Genomic DNA, 25,449 nt, shown 5'->3' with positions numbered 1-25,449 from the left:
CATAGTAGTTAAGAATGCTGGTTCAGAAGCTAGACTTGGTTTAAGTCATCACTCCACTATATATTATCCAGCTGAGTGATCCTAAATAAGCAATAACCTCTCAAGTGCCTCAGTTCACATCACTCAAAATATGTTACTTATCATTTATTACTGCAGACCACCATCACCTCTACCTGGGGTTACTCTAACAGCATCTTAAGAGGGCTCACAGTGCCTAGTCTGGCCCTTCTGCAATTCAGTCTCCTCAGCATAGTCAGTAATCTTTCTGAAACACAAATCTCATCATGTCACTTCTTACTGTAAACTCTTTAATGATTCTCCCTTGTCTTCCTGGGGCCTCTCTGGTGGTCAAGTTGTTAAGACTCCATGCTTCCACTGCAGGGTTGCAGGTTGAATCCCTGGCCTGAAAACTAGGATCCTGCATGCCACGTGGCCAAAAAAGGAAAAAGAAAAGAGTTCTGTGATAAATATAGTATTTCAACTCCTTAAAAATGCACATAGGACCTTTAAAATCTGGTTCCTAAATCCTTATCTATTACTGTCCTCTATCACATGTAAGCCATACTGAACTATGTGGAGGCCTTCAGATTTACAGTGCTATTCTCTGCCTCTGGGTTGCCGCGTATACAAGCATCCCTAGGAAATATTGCGGGTTCAGTTCCAGACCAACGCCAATAAAGCAAATACTGCAATAAAGTGAGTCACACAAATTTTTTGATTTCACAATACATATAAAAGTTATGTTTACACTATACAACAGGCTAAAGTGTATAACAGCTTTATGTCTAAAATAATGTACATACCCTAGTTCAAAAATAGTTATCAGAAAAAAACAGGACCAACAGACTTGTTCAACACAGGATTGCCACAAACCTTCCATTTCTAAAATATACAGTTATCTGTGAAGTGCAACAAAACAAGGTAGGCCTGTACTGTTCTGACTACAAACCCTCTCCCTCTAAACTGGCTAGATCAACTTGTGCTTCTGCTTTACTTCTCCTATCACTTCATCTAAAAAAGCCTGACTCCTAAGACTGATTAGGCACACCCCAATTAGATCCTTCACATTCCATAGCTACTTTCATCCTAAACATCAGGCATTAATCTCAACCAGAATTGCTGCTTTAAACTGTAAGTTCCTTGAAGATGGTGACCATGCCTTATTCACCACTATACCCCTAGGGGCTAGGATAGTGATGGGCACACAGCAGACATTCAACAAGTAACTTTAACTGTTGAATAAATTATTGAGGATGCACTGCTTGCACACCTTTTAATTAACTTTATCTAAAATTTAAAATGTTACATCTAACCAATCATGTCACCAGTCTTTACAGCCCTTTAATGCAAAAGGCATTTCTTATTTTCTACCATGTTATTATATGAAAGGAATGATCTGAATACAGATACCCCATATTTTGTATTATGCAAGTAACGTTAAGATTGACTTAACTGCCACATTTTAGAAGAAATTTTAAAAGAGTACATTGAGAAAATTCTTAACACACAGTGAAAAGAGACAATAAAAGGAGGTTTTTTTATTCAAAGGTATAACTGGATAAGTAGATTTGTTTACAACCATTCTTGTGAAATACTTTTTAAAAAAATACAACCAACTTCTTTCCAAATAGCAGACACAGACCTCAGCTATGATGACCTAATTTTTGGTTGATAATGTACATGATTATGCAGAAACAGGCAAGCTCACACTGGTAGATTAACTATCTCAGTCAAAACTCCGCTTGTGGCCCCCATTTCTTGATCGATTTCTATTCCCACTTCGTCTTCTACCATCTTGTCGACTTCCTGACCGACTCCCCTGCCGACTCGGTCTACCTGACCGGCCACCGGATCGACCGCCTGACCGGCCCGACCGGCCCGACCGACCACCTGACCAACCACTCCTCTGTCTGGAATTAGAAGATGTGTTTCCATCATAATATTCTTCAATTTCAGGCAACTTGGCTGGCACTGAGAGTATCCAGTCTGAATCACGCCACTCTGCCTGTTGGGGTAATTCACAGGATTAATACAAATGCAAAATAGAAACCATAAGCAAGCACATGAGTACAGGAGACTCTGTGAATATCTATTAGCTAAATGCCATCAGTCCATTCAGTCCAGAGGATCTGGAATAAAACGAAAAACCAGAGAGCAAAAACATATTCAAAGCTAAAACATAGGAACTTGAGTTCCTAAATTTTATGAACAAACAAAACAGAAAGACTCAGATACAGAGAACAAATAGGTGGTTTCCAGAGAAGAGAGAGATGGGGGGATGAGTGAAACAGATAAAGGAGATCAAGAGACAGAAACTTCCAGTTACAAAATAAATTGATCACAAGGATGAAATGTACAGCTTGGGGAATATAATTAATTATACTGTAATATTTTTGAATGATGAAAGTAGCAAGACTTATTGTAGCGATCATTTTGTAATATAAATATCAAATCACTATATTGTATACCTGGAACTAACACAGTTTTGCAGGTCGATTATACCTTTTTAAATTTTTTTTAAAATGTAGACACTGGGAGGAAATGCTTCAAAATGCTAATAGTGGTTATCTCTGGGGGATGGGAATTTATGTATGATTGTTACTCTTTTCTTGTTAATCGCTCAGCCATGTCTGACTCTTTGCGACCCCATAGAGTGTAGCCCACCAGGCTCCTCTGTCCATGGGATTCTCCCAGCAAGAATACTAAAGTGGGCAGCCATTCCCTTCTCCAGGTGATTATTACCTTATACTTTTATGTGTTTCTAGTTGTCTGCAATGAACATGTACTGCTTGTAAAACTACAAAAAAAACAATAAATGTCATTAAAAATGAAAAAAATCCTGTTAAAACTTAAATCTCAAATTTAATGTAACGGTACAAAGCTTGGATCCTCCTCGCCCCAAAAAAAGTTTCTAAAAGCTAAGTATTAGTCCAAGGAGAAATTTTCAGGCCAATTTTGGGACTCTAAATTCCTACTCAGTTTATACATTCTAAAAGAGCCCACCAGTTTCTCAGCACAAAACGAATAGGCCACTAATAAGTGGTCATTGCTTTCAGCAGGTATACTGACAGAAACAAGGTCTGAGAGCTGATAATGCAGATTAAAAATCTGTCAACAGAGACTAAAAATGTCGCTATTAGAAACAATTTGGTGTCGGGGTAAACAAAATATAAAAATCAGCAGCCCCTAAGAGCATCAATATGTCATATCCTGCTACACTGTCTTTCACTGTGATCATGAGTTGCCAAGGCAAGTTAATATTAAAATGCCTCCTTACATGTCAGGATGAGCAGAGACAAACAGCCACACACACAACTGGTGGCAATGTATGACCAAAGCCTTAAAAATACACAGTTTTTGGCCAAGCAGACATCTTGAAAAGTTCATCTTAAAGAAATAAACTTGGCAATGCATAAAGAATTAGTTATGCCAACATTTAAGGCCAACCTGTTTATAATACATGTGAGTTGCTCAGTCATGTCCGACTCTTTGTGACCCCATGGACTGTAGGCTGACAGGCTCCTCTGTTCATGGAATTCTCCAAGCAAGAATACTGGAGTGGGTTGCCATTTCCTTCTCCAGGGGATCTTCCCAACCCAGGGATCAAACATTGTAGACAGATTCTTTACCATCTGAGCCACCAGTGCAAAGCTGTTATAATAGAGTATTAGTATTGGAAATAATCTAAATGTCAGAAAAATTGGACATTGGTTAAGCTGGTCACCACTATATAGTTGATAAAGAAATGTGTTTACAACATATTCTGAATTTTGAAAAGGACTTTGAAAACCAAATAATCCCGTTCTTGTGTCAAATATATATGTATCAGGGACACAAACAGACAAATTTCACAGTGTAGGAATTTAGTGGACAATCTCTTTCTTCTTCAGATAAAACACAAGGAAAATTGTTTTAAAGAGAGAAAGAAATTGGAGAACCTACAGAGTAAAAGAGACAAAAATCAAATTATACAGAATGAACTTTGCAGATCTTCTTATATTTAAAAATATTCAGGAGACAGGGGAAAATATGAACACGAAATTGGATAATACTGATGAATTACTATTTTGGGGGGTTTAATAATGGTATTATGTTTTTTGAAAGTGTTTTTAATATTTTAGCTATATAAAAGTATTTATGGTTGAAATGATAGACTTCCTAGAATTTGTTTCAAAAGAATACAGGAGAGAGCTTCCCTGGTCGGTCAGTGGTAAAGAATCCACCTGCCAATGCAGGAAACATGGGCAGTTCGATCCCTGATCCAGGAAGATCCCACATGCCATGGAGCAACTAAGCCTGGGTACCACAAATATTAAGCCTGTGCTCTAGAGCCTGGGAGCTGCAACTACAGAGCCCACGTGCCTCAACTACGGAAGCCTGTGAGCGCTATAGCCCATGCTTCGCAACAGGAGACGCCACCGCAATGAGAAGCCCATGCATTGCAACTACAGAACAGCCCCCACTCTCTGCAACTAAGGAAAAGAAAAGCCCACACAGCAAGGAAGACCCAGCACAGCCATAAATAAAATTAAAAAAAAAAAAAGACAAAGAATACAGTGTAAGTGGATGGAAGCGGACATGAAACACAACTGACCACGAGCTGATAATTGCTGAAGCTGGGTGATGAGTACATGAGGATTTCGTATGCAATTCTATTTTTTCACATTTGACAAACTGGATATTTATAATTTATTAGTTTATTAAGGAACTTTTAATTGACTTACACATGATAAAGATATTATAAATATGTTTTTTTAATCTCTATCCTTTAAAGAAACATATTCAACTATTTAACAGATAAAAATTTTTATATACCTGTAACCTTTCTGATTCAGTTGTGGGAACATCAAAGCAAACACCCTAAAAGCAAAATGAAAATATTTTTATTTAGATGCACGAGTTGATTTTTTAAAACACCTTCTTATAACTTTATATAAACTAAAAAAAGAAAAGATTAAGTGGGTCCCATGACTGCTTACAGAATTAAACCAGCTAATACATAATAATGCATGACACAGAATGGCTGCTAATTGTACTTCCTAAATCTAAAAGTAAACCAGTATCTAATAAGAACTGACTACTAATGAGCATCTAGAGTATTCCCTAGAAAAGTTTTTCTAGACACTATTATGTTCCATGTCCTTTTTACAATGACCCATCTAATAAATTCCTTTAAAAATTTATCTCTCTGCCAAGAGATAACCTAAGATGTTTCCTCTTTGATCTTGGCTGCTAGTACACTGAAAGTTAATTAATATCCAAGTATAGCAAATGGTTTGGCCTAAGGATCTAGGTATATTTTCCCTTCCCCTCCACATTTTTTCTCAATGTACACAGTTGTCTTACTTGTCACAGATCTTTTTTGAAGGTAATATTAAACTTTGAGAAAGACAACTTTTCAATAAACAAGTTAATAAACTCTAGATTAGCATGAATTTATATAGTCAGGTGAGACGAATAAATATAATGTCTTTTCACAAAACCATTAGAAGAAATCAGTCACTAAGATTACAGATGGCTTTAACTTCGCTATTTCATAACTGTATGAAAATACCTAATTCAGTTATCCTCATTAACAACCAATAGCAGGCCACTTAGAAACCAATATTGTGTATTCTCTTTAAAAAAAAGAACTATTTAGCTGTTGCAATTATGTTGCTCAATTGTAAAAAATACACACAACCACACATGCATTCAAAGGCAAAAACTTAGATAACTTGAATATTACAAATTAAGGAGAATGACTTACAGCTTTCTAGAGGAATGGGTTACTTACATAACTCCCCAAGTTTCCAACTGGAAACACACTAACACATGGATAAAATAGTATTATTCATCCCATTAGACTTCAAAAAAACAATGAACAAAACCTACTAGTCTTTATAAACATATACGGCAGTTGTCTAGAAAAGCGTACCATATTTCCCTTCAGGAGGCACATTCTGGTAATTTGAGACACAGCATTACTACTCAGCTTTCTGTTAAGTTCTTTCCAAGCACAGCTGACATCCTGTATTTCTTCTGGGCTTTCCAGAGTCATGGTCACAAACCCCTTAAGGAATAAAAGTCACATTATGTTTGAGAGAAAAGCAGCAGCAATAGGACAATAACATTCTAACTTAACAGCCTTTTTTGATTTATGGCGTCCCAGGTGGCACCAGTGGTAAACAACCCGCCTACCAACACAGGAGATGCAAAAGACAAGGGTTCAATCCCTGGGTCGGGAAGATCCTCTGGAAGAGGGAAGGGCAACCCTCTCCAATATTCTTGCCTGGAGAATCCCATGGACAGAGGACCCTGGAGGGCTACAGTCCAATGGGTTGCAGAGTTGGACACAATTGAAGCAACTGAGCATGCATGCGTGCACTTCTTATAAGCCAACAGGACCAGTATAACATGACCACTAAAAAATAGCTTATTTTAAACTATATTAATATAAGACTAATGCTAATAGATCATTGAAAGTACCATTCTTCTATACATTGATGTAAAGACTACACTTAATTCTAAACATAATGCTTCAAGAGGAAATTAAACAAACTACACCATCAGGGATAAGATAAAGTAGTGAAGAATTAAGGAAATGCTGAAGGACTCAAGGTTAGCTTTGAGTGGAAAAACAAGAGGACATAAACTTCTTTAAACTTTTGAAGGACTACACTTGAGCAAAAATGACTTGCTCTGTAAAAGTTCACTGGACAACAAAACGGTCAACATGAAGAAGATATAGGGAGGCACTGATGTAACAAATGGTTAAGTGCCCCCTACATATGTGCCAGAGACTGTCCTAGGTGCTAGAGATTCAGCAGGAAATAGTCCTTTGTCTCACAGAGTTACCTTGTAGTGTACATGTAGCAAGGGGTTAGGGTGGGGGCAGTGAATGATGATGGAATTGTTGCTGTTTAGTTGCTAAATTGTGTCCAACTATTTTGCTACTCTGTAGCCCACCAGGCTCCTCTGTCCAAGCGTGACAGTAAACAAATAAGTAAATACATACAATGTCAGATACTAATAATCATGAAAAAAAAATAAAGCAGGGGAAGAAAATGAAAATAGAGAGAAAAGGCAGGTATAAGCTACCTTAGACAGGGTGATAGGGAAAGACCTCTGATACAGTGACACCTGACAGAAAGCTGAATGAAGTGAAGGAGGGAGCCAAGATTAGTAAAAGAACATTCATAATAATACAAATAAGCACAAAGGCCTTGTGTAGGATTAACTTTATGTTTGAGTATCAGCAAGTAGGTTATAATAGTTGAAACAAGCAAGGGGAGAGTGATAGGAGATGAGGCCAAAGAGGTAGCAAGGGAACACCCTGCAGCACGTTCCTTGTAAAGACTCTGGATTTGATTTTAACCCATAAAAGAAATATAAAACCACTAACACCCTGTTGCTAAGATACTTAAGCAGAGGCTAGATGACCCATCTGCCAAAGAGGGATTCTTTTATTAGATAAGGGTTGGGATTAGATGACCTCTTAGATACTTCTTAGGTTTAAAAGTCTACCTTATGTTGATATATGGCAGACATGAAACAAATACTATAAAGCAATTATCCTTCAATTAAAAACATTTTTTAAATTAAAAGAAGATATTACAATGGTAATGATGAAATATTATGAACAGTTTTATGCCAATAAATTTGATGACTTTAAAAGTGTACCTTAATGTTTCCTTAAGAATTGTGGTTTAAGTTTTCTTGAGAAGTATCTGGTGGGTTATTAGGGATAAAGTGTTTGCCCAGTGCTAAAATAACACCCCATGGATTTCTTACTAATTACAGGGTAAAGTATACTTTTTATAATGGGAATACATGGCTCTGGTATGGTCTGACATCTGATACTGACCTGGCAGGGGGACAGGTCAGATGGTGTTTTATACACATACACATACTCTCCACATATACAGGCAATCCTTACTTTGCATGGGAGAAACGCTGGGCTGGAAGAAGCACAAGCCGGAATCAAGACTGCCGGGAGAAGTATCAATAACCTCAGATATGCAGATGACACCACCCTTATGGCAGAAAGTGATGAAGAACTAAAAAGCCTCTTGATGAAAGTGAAAGACGAGAGTGAAAAAGTTGGCTTAAAGCTCAACATTCAGAAAATGAAGATCATGGCATCTGGTCCCATCACTTCATGGCAAATAGATGGGGAAACAGTGGAAATAGTGGCTGACTTTGAGGGCTCCAAAATCACTGCAGATGGTAACTGCAGCCATGAAATTAAAAGACGCTTACTCCTTGAAAGGAAAGTTATGACCAACCTAGATAGTATATTGAAAAGCAGAGACATTACTTTGGCAACAAAGGTCTGTCTAGTCAAGGCTATGGTTTTTCCAGTGGTCATGTATGGATGTGAGAGTTGGACTGTGAAGAAAGCCGAAGAATTGATGCTTCTTAACTGTGGTGTTGGAGAAGACTCTTCAGAGTCCCTTGGACTGCAAGGAGATCCAACCAGTCCATCCTAGAGGAGATCAGTCCTGGGTGTTCATTGGAAGGACTGATGCTAAAGCTGAAACTCCAAAACTTTGGCCACCTCATGCAAAGAGCTGACTCACTGGAAAAGACCCTGATGCTGGGAGGGATTGGGGGCAGAAGGAGAAGAGGATGACAGAAGATGAGATGGCTGGATGGCATCACTGACTCGACGGACATGAGTTTGAGTGAACTCTGGGAGTGGGTGATGGACAGGGAGGCCTGGCATGCTGTGATTCATGCGGTCACAAAGAGTCGGACACGACTGAGCGACTGAACTGAACGGAACTGATGCTAGCTGCAGAGTCTATTTCTTGATTTGCATGGCTCCATGACAAAAAAAAAAAAAAAAACGAGGAACAGGTTCTGGTATACAAGTTTCAGTTAGCACAGTACTGTGCAAAGTAAAGATGTCCTATATTTCTCTCCTGATAGATATCTATGGTTCAATTTTAATCTTTCTCAACCACATACAATTTTCTCACAGATTTCTACCTTATCGGAGGTGATCAAAGATCGTGGTTCAAAACTCGATGCGCCAGAAATGTGGGCTAATGCTGCGGCCAGTGCATCCACTGCCCCTTTCTCTTCTATCAGTCTCTGAGCTGATGGTCGGAAAAAATCAACAGCAGCATAAGAAACAGAAGCCAAAGACCTGCAGTTTAAAAACAGTAAATTTTCTTGGTCAAGACAAATGGGAAAGATTAAAGATAAAAGAAGGTATGGGAAAAGAGAGCAATGTTTTCGTATTTTAATATAATTAAATGTCTGTTGATAAAACTGGTGATTAAATTTTCTGATATGTCAACTAGGAGAGCTTAAAGATGTATAGCCTAATACAAAAGAAAAAATCATTCAGCAAGGTCAGAAAGCATACCTGATGGCATCCATGCTTTTAGATTTAACTAAATCCATTGTAGAAGGAACACCTACACGTTTAAAAGTAATTCCCTGAAAATGAAAGAATTACATTAAAGAAAAATGGAAGTCTTTACAGTTAATTCCTAAATTAATCTAGATTGTTGAATTTCCATTTCTTGGACTTAAAAGATTTCCAAGCCCTAGCAGATCAAGATTTCCTAATAAATCATCAACAACAAATTCTAGAAAAAGGAAAAAAAAAATTTTTTTTCAATTGTCTCATAGTTACAAATCATGGAATTACAATTACAAAACAGCTGATTTTTTTTAAAAAGATGCTGTTTACAATAAATTTTTTCTTATTATCTTCATCATACAAAGTATGTGAAATAACATATGAAAATACACATCATAAAAATGGGAAAAATACTACAAAAACTCAAGACCACAAAAAATATGTAATTTCTTGTAGAAACTGGCTATTGCAACATTTCTCAATATAATCTTGACTATTACACCAAGAAAATGTCACAATCATCTATTTACAATATCAGACTAAGAGGTACTGAAATCACAATGCACTTCTGATTTTACTCAAGGGAGAAATTCAAGGGAAAAGGGAGAAAGTCAGCTCTTCTGTCTTCATAATAAAAGCTGTATTAAAACAAAGTCTTGCAGCTAATATAAATTAGCTCTCCACATGCTTCACTTCCAAATGCAGCTTAAATGAGAAGTCATAAAATCTATTTGTGAGAACAAACATAAAAAGATCTCTGATCTCTTTTCTAAGGCACCATTTAGATAATAAGCCTGAAATAATTTAACTCTACTTACTGCTTTTTGTTCCACATATCGTAATTGACCTCTTTCTCTCGGCTGATAAAAACATATGCAGATCCCTGTCCGGCCAGCTCGACCTGTGCGTCCAGAGCGATGAATATAGGACTCAACATCCTAAAAATAAAAGAGGTAACTCTTCTTAAAAAATGTGGCAAATTAAACAGTCATTCCAGCAACCAAATAGTAATACTAGAAGCAACAAAACTACTAATATCAATAATAACATTTTTATTTCAATCCTGTTGCTCTTTTCAATATCCCAGAGAATGTCTATGCTTGAATTCTGCAGTAAAAGGGTCGAGATTTAAAACCTTTTTATCCAGCCTATCCGAAGGTTCTTTATATGGCAACTTTTTATACTTCTCTTGCATGATTCCATACTTCATATGTAAATAAAGAAGTTAATCATTTGCAAAGGTACCAGATTCTGATCGATTTAACATTACACTAACAAAAACTGGCTAAGAGCAAGAACAGATAATATATATTTTTTTAATCTAAGCAAAGTCTTTTAAATAAAAGGCAATTTATATAGCTACTCTCATTTTCTCCAAATCAAATCTCATTTCCTTGTAAAGTAAAAATGCAACGAAATATCAACTTACACCTATTAGAATGGCCATCACCAAAAAGACAAAAGAGAACAGATTAACATTTGTTAATGCTGGTGCAGAAGTGGAGAAAAGATAACTTTATGCACTGCTGGAAAACAGGATGGAGGATCCTCAAAAGTTAAAAATAGAATGACCACATGATCCAGTATTACATTTCCAGGAGTATATCCAAAGGATATGAAAACACTAATTCAAAAAGATATCCACACCCTATGTTCACAGCAGCATTATTTACAATAGTCAAGACACAGAACCACCCTGTGTCCATCAAGAGACGAACAAATAAAAAGGCTTATATGGAATATTATTCAGCCATAAAAACAGGAAATCCTACCATTTGTGACAACATGGATGAACCTTAAAGGCAATATGCTAAGTGAAATAAGTTAGAGAAAGACAAATACTGCATGATCTCACGTACATATGGAATCTAAAAAAAAACAACAACAACTAATAAAAAAACTAAACTCATAGAAACAGAGGGTTGGGGGAGGAGAAATGAAGGGAGGTGGTCAAAAGATATAAACTTTCAATTAAAAGATAATTCCTTTCTTCTTTTATACCTATATGAGAAGATGGGTGGTAGTTGAACCTATTGTGGGCATCAATTCACAACATATACAAAGCAAAGCATAGTGCTATTATGGCTTAAACTTATACAGTGATGTATGTGAATTATTTTTCAATAAAATTGGTGGGGAAAAAAACTCATTTCCTACCTGTGGAGGAGAACTCTGAATCACCAGGTCAACCTCAGGAATGTCCAAACCACGGGCAGCCACATTGGTTGCCACCAAAACTTTAAAACTACCCTCTCTGAAGCCTTTCAGTGTAATCTCTCTTTGTGACTGAGCGATGTCCCCATGTAAACACTGGGCATTCTATTTGAAAAAAAAAGGAAAAGTGTATAGCACATAGTTAGCAGTGACAGCATCCAAATACTATAAAGTCTGTGCTCTTTTGTTGCTGTTTTTATTTATTTGGCCACACCGTGCAGCATGTGGGATCTTAGTTCTCCACCAGGGACTGAACCTGCACCCCTGGAGTGCAAGTGTGGAATCTTAACCACTGGACCACCAGGGAAGTCCTTCCTCTTTTTGTTGTTGTTTCTAAATCTGGTAATTATAAAAATACATGCTTATTGTTTTTAAAAATCAAACAATGCACAAAAACGTTTAGCATAAAATGCAAAAGCTTTCCTTAATATCAGTCTCCTAATAAGTAACTGCTAACAGTTCAGTAAATATTCCTCCACACACCATTTTTTAAACACACATACCTCACAAATCCTAGCATATAATTTTACGAATTTATAAAGATGGGATTATACTGGGACTTCCTTGCTGGTCCAGCGGCTAAGACTCTGCACTCTCAGTGTATGCGGCCTAGGTTTGATTCCTCAGGGAACTAGATCCCACATGCTACAACTAAGAGTTCACAAGCCACACTAAAGATCCCACATGCTGCAACAAAGACCTAGTGCAGCCAAATAAGTACTTTTTTTAGAAGAAGAGATTATACTATATATGTATGGTTTTACAAGCTACCTTCTAAATTTGTCGTATCTCAGCCACAGATACGCATCTACTCAATTTTTTAAAACTGCATAGGACTTCTTAATAGGGCTACCGTACCGCTTCTTTCTGGCTGTGACACGTGCAGTCTCAGTTTCCCCACCAGGGACTCAGCCCAGCCTCAGCAGTGAAAGCTCTGAGTCCTAACCACTGGACTGCCAGGAAATTCCCAGAGTCGTCCATTTTAGCAGTACCCTACTAATGAACATTTGGGTAGGATCCAAAGTTTCACCTTTAGAAACAAGGCTATAGTGAATAAGCTTGTACTGTATCTCCAGATCCCTCAGTATATGTATATTTCAGTAGATTACATATCTAGAAGTTGAATTTCTAGGTCAAAAATTATAAACGTTTAGCATTTTAATATTTTAATATTAAACATTTTAAAACATGTTAATTTTTAAACATTTAACATTTTAATATTTAATACTGCAAAACTGTATTATAAAAAGAAGTTTGTAAAAAAACAAAGAAGTTTGTAAACAAATAGCATATACACATACGACAATCTGATCTTATAAAAGTGGTTAAAGTACCACAGAAGACACTCCTGATAGATGCTCTTAAAGAAGAATCTGAGATAATTTATGACTTTTGCATGTGCAACCCTCCCTTTTTTGCCAATCAGCTGGAAGCCAAGGGAGTAAATTCTCGAAATCCTCTAAGACCCCCACCCAGTTCTGTAAATACAGGAGGAATCACAGGGATCATGGCAGAAGGAGGTGAATTAGTTTGTTAAAAGGATCATCCATGACAGTTTACAGCTTGAAAAAAGATTAAGATGGTATAGCTGTATGCTGGGAAAGAAACGCAGCCTGGCTTCTCTGAAGGAAGAACTTCACATACAAGGGGTTCCTAGAGTCACCTACACTGAACTCTGCCAGGGTCGGACAATGAGATGGGCTTTGGCTTGGAGTTTTTATGATGACGTAACAGTACCATCACCACCCAGCAAGTGAAGAAAACTAGAGAAGCCAAGGAAGCCCATTACGTTTGTAAGTCCTGGGGTCTGTGATGGAAGAACTAGCCCTCCAAGCGTCATCTCTGGGCCCTGAGACAGTGGAAGGCATCGTGGTTTTGACAGCATGGACTGAAAAACTCCTCACTGACCTAAAGGTCCAGCATAAACGAGTTCCCTGTGGAAAGGAGGAAATCAGCCTTTTCCTAACGGCCATAGAAAACTCCTGGATTCACTTAAGGAGCAAGAAAAGAGACCGAGTGAGACAACTGAGAGAAGAGCCCCTAGCTCCCAAGAACATGATCGAAGCCTTGGAAGAGAAAAAGTCTTCCCCCAAAGAGTCTGGCAGTAGCCAGGATGTTGCCCAGGGCCCCCAGGAGAGTGCCCTGGGGGGCTCTGCTCCACTGGAAGGCGAGTCTCCCACTGTGAGGAGCCACAGCCCCAGCCAGGACTCGCTTTCCCAGGAGGAAAACCTAGAACCCACGGAGGATGAAAGGAGTGAGGAAAAGGGGGACATGGAGGTTCTGGAAGGTTGTAAAGGCTCTAGTAATGGAGCCAAGGACCACAAGGCTCCTGAGCCCTTCAGCAGCCCAGTGTCTGAAAAAGGGAACCATCTCCAAGGAGTGGCTGGACGTTACTTATTCAAGTGTCTGATAAACGTGAAGAAGGAGGTAGATGACGCCTTAGTTGAAATGCACTGGGTTGAGGGCCAGAACAGGGATTTGATGAACCAGCTTTGTACTTATATACCTAACCAAATTTTCAGGCTTGTTGCAAGTTAACTCCAAAATTCTAGCACAATTGGGAAAGTTATATAAAGCAGCTTGCTTTGAAGAGTGGCCTAGGGAAGCGGCAAGCTGAATTCCATCATTAGCTCACTAGTAACATTATGTGGAATTGTCTTCAAAAACCAACAAATGAGTCCATTTTTAAACACCCGCCTCCTTTAAAAAAAAAAAAAATTACAGGGCATTGTAGTATGGTAGTTCACAGAAAGAACTGTGGTGATCAGCATCAACAAAATGCCATTGGTAAACTCTTAAGGGATTTAAACCTGACTTAAGCTGATCACCTTTGGAGAAGGAAATGGCAACCCACTCCAGTATTCTTGCCTGGGGAATCCCATAGACAGAGGAACCTTGTGGGCTACAGTCCATAGGGTCACAAGAGTCAGACATGACTGAGTGACTTTCACTACTTCACTACAGGAGTGATTAGTTATATTTATCTATACACATAACAATACTTAGTCCTAACCACTAGACCACCAGGGAATTCCACACCTATACGTCTGTATTTCTATACCTATTGACTGCTTGTTATAAGAAAAGCATTGTAATAAACACCTTATTTTATCTCAAAAGTATAAAAAAAAATTAATACCAATTTTTAAAATGGGAACACGGGCAGTGAAATATGAAGTGATTTGCCCCAGGTTACAGAGCCAGGAAACAACACAACTGAAATTTATATCATGTTCTGACTCCAAAGTGCAACTAATCACTATACACAGAAAGAACATGTTAATAAATGAGAACAATTACAGAAGTAGAACTGTGAGGAAAGCCAGTATTTAAAGTGCAAGTAAAAATATAAAAAGACTTCAACGAAGTTGGGAAAGATTAGCCAGGGAAGAAGGAAGAAAACCTGTGTGATATCATGGAACCCAAGTTAGGAGAACTGATTCAAGAAAAGATACTTTTTTTTTTTTAAGTCAAAAGCAAAAAAAAAAAAAGAAAAAGCAAATATACTTTTCCACAAACATCTATGACAAAATTTAGTGACAAGGTATTTTCATGGTTTCCAAACATAAGCAGGTAGAGACAAAAACCTACTGTGGCAGGGGAGGGGTTTGCTAGCCCTAAGAACAGATAGATACTCCCTAGAAAGCATAACGGGGAAAGCATAATTTGAGAAAGTCAGTTGAAACTGGTAGAATTCTTACACATTTAAGGGTGATCGTGAGGAGCCAGAGGTAAAGTGTGAAACCAAATACCAAAAAAATTAGAATTCAAGAAATATTGCTGAAAAAGCCTGAAACAGTCTGGGCCCAAATGAACTCTCAAACTAACAAACCAATGCTTCTTTGCAGGGACAAAGCCCTGCACTAAGAAATTATTAGACCTAAAATTCAAACTGAGGATGACAGGGATCCCAGAAGCAAAGGAAAAAAATGACTCAGATCAAAGTGAAGGGAAAATCAACCAGAGCTCAGAAAGTGGGAGACTTTTTTAAAACAGCTTTATGGAGATATACTTTTGTAGCCTGTATTCTTAAATACTATCAAAAATAAAAGAGGCAGCTCTAGACCTGTGAAGTGAGAAAACTATTCTGACCCATAGCTCCCCATCAAAAGTTTGAAAAGATTAATCCCATCTAAAAATGAGCAACAAAACAGGTTATGGTTAAATTCTATAGAAAGTAACTGTAAGGGGACAAATAAAAATATTCACCAAAACAATGAAAGAGCTCTAGAAAGGCATGCCTGAAAAACAGATAAAGAGTATATATTATATTTCTGAATGAGCTAAACAAAAATTTTTAAATATTTATATATGAGAGAACAAGAAAAATCAGAATGAGAAAAAGTAAAATATGGGATGAAATGACTCAAAGAAGTAGAAATAAAAGGCAAAGACTTTTCACAAATGAAGACTACACCAGAAGGAATACAAGACTGACTGAACACAACTAATGATGCCTTAATTTTGAAAAGTTTGAAAATTTAAATAAAGATTAAAAAAATTTGTTATCAAGTGATAAAGGAGAGACGAAAAAAGAGCCAACATATGTATAACAGGAGTCCTTGAAGAAAAAAACCAAAGCAATCAGACAAACCAAATACCAGAAAAATTAGAATTCAATAAATTTTGTTGACATTTAAAAATACATATATTTGAAACTACAAATTGTATGCACTGTGCACTCATAAAAAGTGAACAACAGCGAAATATATTCTAGCGTAACTACTGATTTTTAAAGAAAAAGGAAAAAAAACTTGTATTCAGGCAAAAAAACTAAATCAATCACTTATAACAGGAAAAAATCAGACTGGCATCACACTTTTTATAGTATGCTTTATTCCAATGGAAAACATATTTAAGATACTGAAGGAAAAGGTAAACCAAGAATTTTAAATCCATCCAAAATGATTTTAAAGTTACAAACAAGCTATCATCAATACTACCACTACTAAGTCGCTTCAGTCGTGTCCGACTCTGTGTGTCAAGAGACGGCAGCCCACCAGGCTCCTCTGTCCCTGGGATCCTCCAGGCAAGAACAATGGAGTGGGTTGCCATTTCCTTCCCCAATGCATGAGAGTGAAAAGTGAATCATGAGCCCTTCCTTGGGAATCTTCTAGATACTAAGTGACAGCAAAAATGGCTGAAGAGACGTTGACACAAAGGCCAATGGTGTTGCTATCAATAGATGTTAAAATCATAAAAAAGGAAAAAGAACCAGATATTACATATCTCCTGATAGAAGTATATCATCTATGAAATAAATTTGCACAAACAAACCAATCTAAATTTACAGGAAATACAGAAAACAGCAGCATACTGTTTTCTGTCAAATGGTATCACTCATGAAAACCTGGTTTCTTAAATAATTTTAAAAGCTGTAAGAAGAAATAGAGGAATCCATGTATTGAAGAGATTTTATGAAATCACTTATTTGGATTCAGATTAAAAAAAAAAACAAGCCATAAAAGAAAAAACAAAGCATGTATGCATGAGGCGATTGAGAATTTGAAGACTGATATTTGAAGATATTAATTACTATTAATTTTTTAGATGTCATTAACAGTACTGTGCCTTGGAAACGAACAGATATCATTCTGTCGTTTTTGAGATTGGAAGAAACACAAGCTGGAATCAAGATTGCCAGGAGAAATATCAATAACCTCAGATATGCAGATGACACCAACCTTATGGCCGAAAGTGAAGAGGAACTAAAAAGCCTCTTGATGAAAGTGAAACAGGAGAGCGAAAAAGTTGGCTTAAAGCTCAACATTCAGAAAACGAAGATCATGGCATCCAGTCCCATCACTTCATGGGAAATAGATGGGGAAACAGTTGAAAGTGTCAGACTTTATTTTTGGGGGCTCCAGAATCACTGCAGATGGTGATTGCAGCCATGAAATTCAAAGACGCTTACTCCTTGGAAGAAAGGTTATGACCAACCTAGATAGTATATTCAAAAGCAGAGACATTACTTTGCTGACTAAGGTCCGTCTAGTCAAGGCTATGGTTTTTCCTGTGGTCATATATGGATGTGAGAGTTGGACTGTGAAGAAGGCTGAGCACCGAAGAATTGATGCTTCTGAAATATGGTGTTGGAGAAGACTCTTGAGAGTCCCTTGGACTGCAAGGAGATCCAACCAGTCCATCCTGAAGGAGATCAACCCTGGGATTTCTTTGGAAGGAATGATGTTAAAGCTGAAACTCCAGTACTTTGGCCACCTCATGCGAAGAGTTGACTCACTGGAAAAGACTCTGATGCTGGGAGGGATTGGGGGCAGGAGAAGAAGGGGACGACCAAAGATGAGATGGCTGGATGGCATCACTGACTCAATGGACGTGAGTCTGAGTGAACTCCGGGAGTTGGTGATGGACAGGGAGGCCTGGCGTGCTGCAATTCATGGGGTCGCAAAGAGTCAGACACAACTGAGCGACTGAACTGAACTGAACAGTATTGAGTTTAAAAAAATAACCCTTTTATTTTAGAAATACATACCCAAATATTTCTGGGTATAATAACATGTTATCTAGCATTTGCATCAGAATAATTCAGGCACAAGAAGTGAGGGGGCATTTGGATAAAATAATTGTTGCAGCTGAAAAATGAATACACAGGGGCTCATTACACTGTCAACTTCTGTATATGTCTTATATAAGTTTGAAATTTTCTGTTATAAAAATTTTAAAAAGACATAAGGATTTAGTGTTCTGACCCATTCACTCAGTAAATATTTGCATTTCAACTTATGCACAACTCTACAACATTACCCACTCTTATTCATAGAAACTCATCTTGTTTCACTCTTGTGTTTTCAAGATCACATTTGCAAAGTCTTAAGAAAACTTCTGACGAAAATGGATAGAATTCAGGATTTTCCTGGTGGTCAAGCAGCTAAGACTCCACATGCGCAATGCAGAGGGGTGTGTTCGATCTCTGGGCAGGGAAGTAGATCCCATATGCTGCAACTAAAGATCTCACATGCCGCAACTAAGAGCCAGCATAGCCAAATAAATAAAGAGTTGCAAGACGACTTAGAAATCATGTATTTTTTTAAAAAATGGACAGAATTCTATCCTGACTTAACAGATCATGACAGATCTAACATCCTTCTGAATTAGACCCAACTCTAAGAATGACAATCAAACCTAGACTACAAAGGACATGACTTTTTTACTCAGTGATTCATAATCTATAATCTCCATTAAAGAAAGCACGAAAAAAGACTTACCTGTTTTATGTGTGGATTCATGGCCATTTCAGTTACATTCTTTTTGGTCTCACAGAAGATAATAGCCCTCCCTTCAGACCCACTGTAGACTTGAAGGACATCTCCAATAACTGCTGGCCTCTGAGACCAGTGGCACTGGATGGCCAAATGCTTTGAGGAAAGAAAATGTCAAATATCTGCTTCATTTAAATTATTGAAAAGATTTCTTTTCTACACTTATTTCTATTTGTTCAAGAATTGGTCTTCCTGGAACACAATAAGACAATGATACTCCCTGATGCCACTTTAAAATAGCCATCAACAAGTGAAACGACAGGCAAATTGTAGTACACTTATACAGTGGAATACTATCCAGCAGTTAAAAGGAATCAACTACTGATCTATACAACAATATAAACGAATCTCAAAACATATCCTAGGTGAATGAAGTCTTACAGAAAAAGAGTACACACAACACGATTCCATTTATATGAAGTTTTAGAACAGGCAAAACTAATATACGATGGAAATAACACAACAGTAGTTTGCCTCTGAAAGGGGAATGGGCAGAGGCAGAGGGAACTTTCTGTGATGATGTGTAATATTGTTTTGATACGGGTCTGGGTTGCACACATGCATGAATCTACCAAAATGAAGCAAAAGTACACTTAAAATCTTGCATTTTGTTGTATGTAAATCTTATCTTAAAAACTATAAATACTAGGTGGATGAACCTCAAAAACATTATGCTAAGTCAAAGAAGTCCAACACAAAAAAACCACATGTTGTAATTACATTTATATGAAATATCCACAAGAGGCAAATCCATAGAGACAGAAAGAAGATTGGTGACTGCCTGGGGCTAGGATAAGGTGGGAATGGACAGTGACTGCTTAACAGCTACAGGATTTCCTTTTCAGGTAATGAAGTGTTTTGGAAGTAAATAGAAGCAATGGTTGTATAATACCATGAATGCACTAAATGACTCTGAACTGCACACTTCAAAGTGTTTAATTTTAGCTATGCAAATTTTACCTCAATTTAAAAAATTACATGTAAATATTGAAATCTAGCTAAAGATATGCACACTAAAATACTTATGGGGAGGGAATTCAATGTCAGTCCAGCAGTTAGAACTCCAAGCTTTCACTGCTGAGGGCAAGGGTTCAATCCCTCAACTAAGATATTACAAGTGGCACAGTATAGCCAAAAAACAAAAACAACTTACAGGGAAGTATACAATTTCTGTAATTTGAAGTAAATTAAAAAATCAGATAGATATAAGGGATGAGTAGACAGGCAATAAGCAAATACAGCAAAATATTATTGGCAGAATCTAGCTGATGGGTTCATGGGTGTTCACTATAAAATTCTCTCAGCTTTCAGTGTTTGAAAATCTTCATGATAAAATGTTGAGGAAAAATCTACTGTAACATTTTAAATCTATACATTTAAACATACTATATCTCAATAAAATTGTTTAAAACAATTAATTATTGAATACATAGAAAACAGACAAGCACAAAGAAGAAAATTAAGAATCATCTGTACCAGGTAAATCAAAGTCTTGCTTCTTCCTCTCCACCTCTCAAAAATGAAAACAAAAAAGCAGGGCTTCCCTGGTGGCTCAGCAGTAAAAAAAAAGTATGCCTACCAATGCAGGACACCGGGGTTCAATCCCTGATCCAGGAAGATCCCACATCGAGTGCACCACAACTATCGAGCTTGCGCTCCAGAGCCCCAGAGCCACTAACTACAGAGCTCACATACCACGACTGGAACCTTGCATGCCCCAGAGCCAGAGTTCTGCAACAAGAGAAGCCATCACAATGAGGAGCCGCATACCACAGCTAGAGAGAAGCCCCTACTTGCTGCAACTAGAGAAAAACCCATGCAGCAACGATGACCCAGCACAGCTATGAATAAATTTTTTAAATATCAGGTTGGTGCAAAAGTAATAATGGTTTTCGCACTGTTGAAATTTGCCATTTGATATTGGACTACATTCTAAATGAGGTTATCTTATACATAATTTTACTGTGCATTTCTCGCTTTATGGGGTTTTTTTGCTAATAACTTATTACTTACTTTATACTTATTTTAGACTATGGAAATGATGTTACACAAAAAAGCAAATTCGAGCAATTTTCTTATTTGAGTTCAGAATGGGTCATAGAACAGCAGAGACAACTCACAACATCAACAACACATTTGGCCCAGGAACTGCTAATGAACATACAGTGTAGTAGTGGTTCAAGTAGTTCTGAAAAGGTGACAAGAGCCCTGAAGATGAGGAGCATAGAGGCTGGCCATCGGAAGTTGGCAACAACCAATTGAGAGGATTATCAAACCTGATCCTCTCAAAACTGCACAACAGGCTGCAGAAGAACTCAACAGTTGACCATTCTATAGCTGTTCGGCATTTGAAACAAACTGGAAAGGTGAAAAAGCTTAATAAGGGATGCCTCATGAGCTGACCAAAAATTTTTTAAAAATCATCATTTTGAAGCTCTGTCTTCCCTTATTCTATGGAACAAACAGTGAACCATTTCTCAATCGGATTATGACATGCAATGAAAAGTGGATTTTATATAACCAGTGATGATCAGCTTGGTAGTTGGACTGAGAAGAAGCTCCAAGGCACTTCCCAAAGCCGAACTTGCACCAAAAGATCACGGTCATTGTTTGGTGGTCTGCTGCCCAGTTTATCCACTATAGCTTTCTGAATCCTGGCGAAATCATTACATCAGAGAAGTAATGCTCAACAAATTGATGAGAAGCACTGAAAACTGCAATGCCTGCCACCACTGGGCAAAAGAACGGTCCAGTTCTTCTCCATGACAACACCTGACTGCACACTGCACTAGCAACACTTCAGAAGTTGAACTATGAAGTTTTGCCTCATCTGCCACAGTCACCTGACCTCTTGCCATCGACTACCACTTCTTCAAGCATCTTGACAACTTTTTTGTAGGCAAAACGCTTCCACAATCAGCAGGAAGAAGAAAATGCTTTCCAAGAGTTCGTTGAATTCCAAAGCATGGATTTTTATGCTATAAGAATAAGCAAACTTATTTCTTGTTGGCAAAAATGTGTTGACTGTAATGGTTCTTATTTTGATTAATAAAGATATGTTTGAACCTAGTTGTATTGATTTAAAATTCACAGTCCAAAACCGTAATTACGTCTGCACCAACCTAACAAATAAAAATAAAAAGATCCTGAATCTGATCAAGCCTGACAATCTAACCATCAACTCATAGGAAAATTAAAGCAGAGGAACATGTTAACTAACACCAGAGTTGCAAATCAACAAAGCTGAAACTATGGGAAACTTGAAAGACAATCTTTTATCCAATTAAAAACTGCAAAGAAAAGATGGGACACAGGAATCTTGAAAGGACAGAGGAATCTGTATTTAAAAGATTTAATAGATGAATGCATAAAGAAGATATCTGTGATGGAATATTACTCAATGATAAATAAGAAAATGAAACCTTGCCTTTTCCAACTACGTGGATGAATCTAGAAAATGTCAGACAGAAAAGACAAATACTGTATGATCTCACTTATATGCGGAATCCTAAAAAACAAAAAAATGAAAACAGAAACATAGACACAAAATACTAAACAGTGGCACTGTTTTGAAGTGCCAAAGTGAGGGGGAGGGGCCTGAAACAGGTGACAGGGATTGATAGCTAAAAACTTCTAATTATAAAATAAATACGCCACAGGGATGCAATATACAGCATAAGGAATATGGTCAAAAATATTGCAACAACTTAGTATGGGAACAGATGGTTATCAGATTTATTGTGGTGACCATGTCATAACATATGCAAATATCAGATCACTATTTAATACACCTGAAACATAATATTACACATCAACTATATTTTAATTTTAAAAAAGAAAAAGATATGGTGAATAAACATTCAACACAATAAAAAAAAAATTAAAACACGTATAAACCAGTAGCAATATAAGGATCTTATGTGAATACATAGTCAAACGAACTACTTACCAAAAAAAGGACAAACAGGATAATGTGAACACTAGCTATTAAAGATACTTTTAAAAACTGGTTTTTTCAAAAAAAAAAAAATTGGTTTTTTCTACTGTGACGGTAACTTTCTGAGTTTTTTTGTTTTTAAAGAGCTCTTCCTTCCCAGAAGTAATCATTAGTATTAGTTTGATGCTTATCCTTCCCACCTATCCACCTATAAATATCTAAAGAATCTATTTAGGATTACTTGTGTATCTTTTAAAATAGTACAATTCTGTACTTAGAATTTTGTAATCTGGTTTTTATTACTCAAATTCTTTTTAGCCATTATGTTGTGTTTATAGATCACACTCTTGTTCCTCTAGACTGTCTTCATCTACGCACACATATACGTACATCTATCAAACGTGAAGGTGACATACGTGACACATGTCAAAAGTAATGCAAATCTTCCCTTAATTCTCTTAAAAAATATACTACAAGTTTACATTTTCATAGAGTCAACATTATAAAGCTTTTCTTTATGGTGTCTTCTATCTTTATGTCTAGAAGAGTCTTCCCTCCCTGAAATCAAATAATGATCTACAAACTGCTATAAATTATTTTATGGCTTAATTTTTTAAAATATTGGTGAATACTGTTGGTACAGGGTATGAAATGAGGATCTTTATTCCACCCAAGCTTTAATATATTATCCCAACACCAGCAAACTGTGATCAATCACCTCACTTCTCACATTCTACATACTTTAAATCTGTCTCTATGGATATTTGTATCTCTCTCCTGTTAGGACTTGCCTGTTCACAAATTTTTTCCCCTATTTTACTCTGCTCCTCAGTCTTAGACTATAGAAATACCTAGGCATCTTACTGACTAAGGACCAAAAACAAAAGATTTGTCCTGAATTGGTACCCAAAACATACATTTAGCTTCAACAAATTTCAAAACACCAACTAAAAGCTAAAATCTATCACAACGGAAAGCTACTTACTTCCACAGTAGTTGCAGCCTTTTGAGTCATTTTCCCAACAAGGTCAACCTGTTCATATCTGGATTTCATGTATTTTTTTGCAACTTTGTATACCCACTGTGGGCAAGTTGCAGAAAAAAGTAAAGTCTGAGGATTGTCTTCAGAATCTTAAATAAACAAAAAGAATTCAAATGCTTTATTTCTTAATATCCCACAAAATAGTCAGCTCTTAAAAATGCCCCCAAATTTCAAAGAAATTATGAAAAATTCAAAACTTGGGGTGAATTTTGAACTCTACAACAGTTATTAAAACTTTCAACTTTCAAAACTGAGGGAAAATATGAAGAAAACTGAACCAAAGAGGAAGATACAAATTTAAGACAGAACAATGAGCAACGAAATCAGTAAAATAAGCTAGTAAAACTACTTCTATAAAATAATACACGTAAGAAAACATGGAGAGTGAAGAAAATGGTTAATGTATACTACTAAACATTCTTGTAACCCTGGGGACATGCATTAATATTAAAAATTATAAAATAAACAATTCATAAGCTTTTAGGTAAGAGAATAATTGCTAAATGTGCTTATTTTGAATTAGTATATACCAGTTTTGTAGGACTCATGGAGAATGTCTTCAACTTGTTCAGCAAATCCTAAATCTAACATTTGATCCACTTCATCAAGCACAACGTGGCGCAGTTTAGAAAGATCTAACCGGCCGCTCTGCAAATGGTCTTTGATACGACCAGGGGTCCCAACCAAGATGTCAATACCATTTCGAATATGATTAACTGTGAGAGGAGAGAAATATCAGTAATACATAAAATTCAAATATAGATTTTCACATCATACTTTTAGATTTCAGTAGCAAATAGATCTTTGTACTACCATCAAATACAGTTACTCACTTTGGCTTTGATATGATGTTCCACCATAAAAACATGCCACGCTGAGTTTCCTAGTTATATCTTTGAAGTCTTTGGCTACTTGGTTTGCCAGTTCCCTTGTTGGAGCCAAAACAAGTACCTTGCAAAAGGTTTAAAAAACAAAAAAATAAATTTCTATAGACTTCTAAATTCAAACTGAGATTTTTTAAAGATGCATTTAAAACTAGAAATCTCATCATTAACGTCATAGTATTTAAAGACAGAGCACAAACAATAACAAGGACGGCTTATGTTTATTATATCCCCCTTTATTTCCTTCTGGAGAAGGAAATGGCAACCCACTCTAGTATTCTTGCCTGGAAAATTCCATGGATAGAGGAGCCTGGCAGGCTATAAACTATGGGGTCACAAGAGTTGGACATGACTTAGGGACTGAAAACCACCATTACTTCCTTCAGATCTCTTTTCAAAAGTCACTTTCTCAAAAGGATTCCTAACCTTCTTTTCATATCCTCCCAACCCTGATTAACTGTTTCTTCTTAACACTTTTACTGTATAAAATATTTATATTCTACATATTTGCTGTCTATCTTGCCCAGTCTATGTCTGACGCAGGATACAGCATGCTTGGGGCTGGTGCATGGGGATGACCCAGAGAGATGTTATGGGGAGGGAGGTGGGAGGGGGGTTCATGTTTGGGAACACATGTAAGAATTAAAGATTTTAAAATTTAAAAAATAAAAAAATAAAATAAAATGTAAGCCCCATGAACGCAGGGATTTATGTCAGTATGAGCTACTATATTTCCT

General features: G+C 36.9%; 1 protein-coding gene and 1 pseudogene across 5 annotated transcripts in view; one reads left to right on the top strand and one right to left on the bottom strand.

Moving 5' to 3' along the window:
• Window positions 1–1,510: 1,510 nt before the first annotated feature.
• DDX50 (DExD-box helicase 50) overlaps window positions 1,511–25,449 on the bottom strand; it is a 33,070-nt gene continuing 9,131 nt past the window's right edge. For all 5 annotated transcript variants that reach the window (XM_069571900.1, XM_069571897.1, XM_069571898.1 and 2 more), the window contains 11 exons: window positions 24,662–24,779; window positions 24,359–24,544; window positions 23,772–23,917; window positions 18,796–18,945; window positions 11,513–11,674; window positions 10,174–10,293; window positions 9,356–9,429; window positions 8,974–9,133; window positions 5,918–6,052; window positions 4,816–4,860; window positions 1,511–2,005 (listed from right to left, as the gene is read on the bottom strand). In XM_069571900.1, the coding sequence (XP_069428001.1) occupies window positions 1,727–2,005; window positions 4,816–4,860; window positions 5,918–6,052; window positions 8,974–9,133; window positions 9,356–9,429; window positions 10,174–10,293; window positions 11,513–11,674; window positions 18,796–18,945; window positions 23,772–23,917; window positions 24,359–24,544; window positions 24,662–24,779 (1,575 nt within the window). In that variant the 3' untranslated portion in view covers window positions 1,511–1,726. The remainder of the gene's footprint in view (window positions 2,006–4,815; window positions 4,861–5,917; window positions 6,053–8,973; window positions 9,134–9,355; window positions 9,430–10,173; window positions 10,294–11,512; window positions 11,675–18,795; window positions 18,946–23,771; window positions 23,918–24,358; window positions 24,545–24,661; window positions 24,780–25,449) is intronic.
• Window positions 12,569–14,107, top strand: LOC138430450 (RNA N(6)-adenosine-methyltransferase METTL16 pseudogene; annotated as a pseudogene).

The sequence above is a fragment of the Ovis canadensis genome, chromosome 25, assembly GCF_042477335.2.
Source record: "Ovis canadensis isolate MfBH-ARS-UI-01 breed Bighorn chromosome 25, ARS-UI_OviCan_v2, whole genome shotgun sequence".
NCBI classification, from domain to species: Eukaryota; Metazoa; Chordata; class Mammalia; order Artiodactyla; family Bovidae; genus Ovis; species Ovis canadensis.
This window is presented reverse-complemented; position numbering and strand designations above follow the sequence as displayed.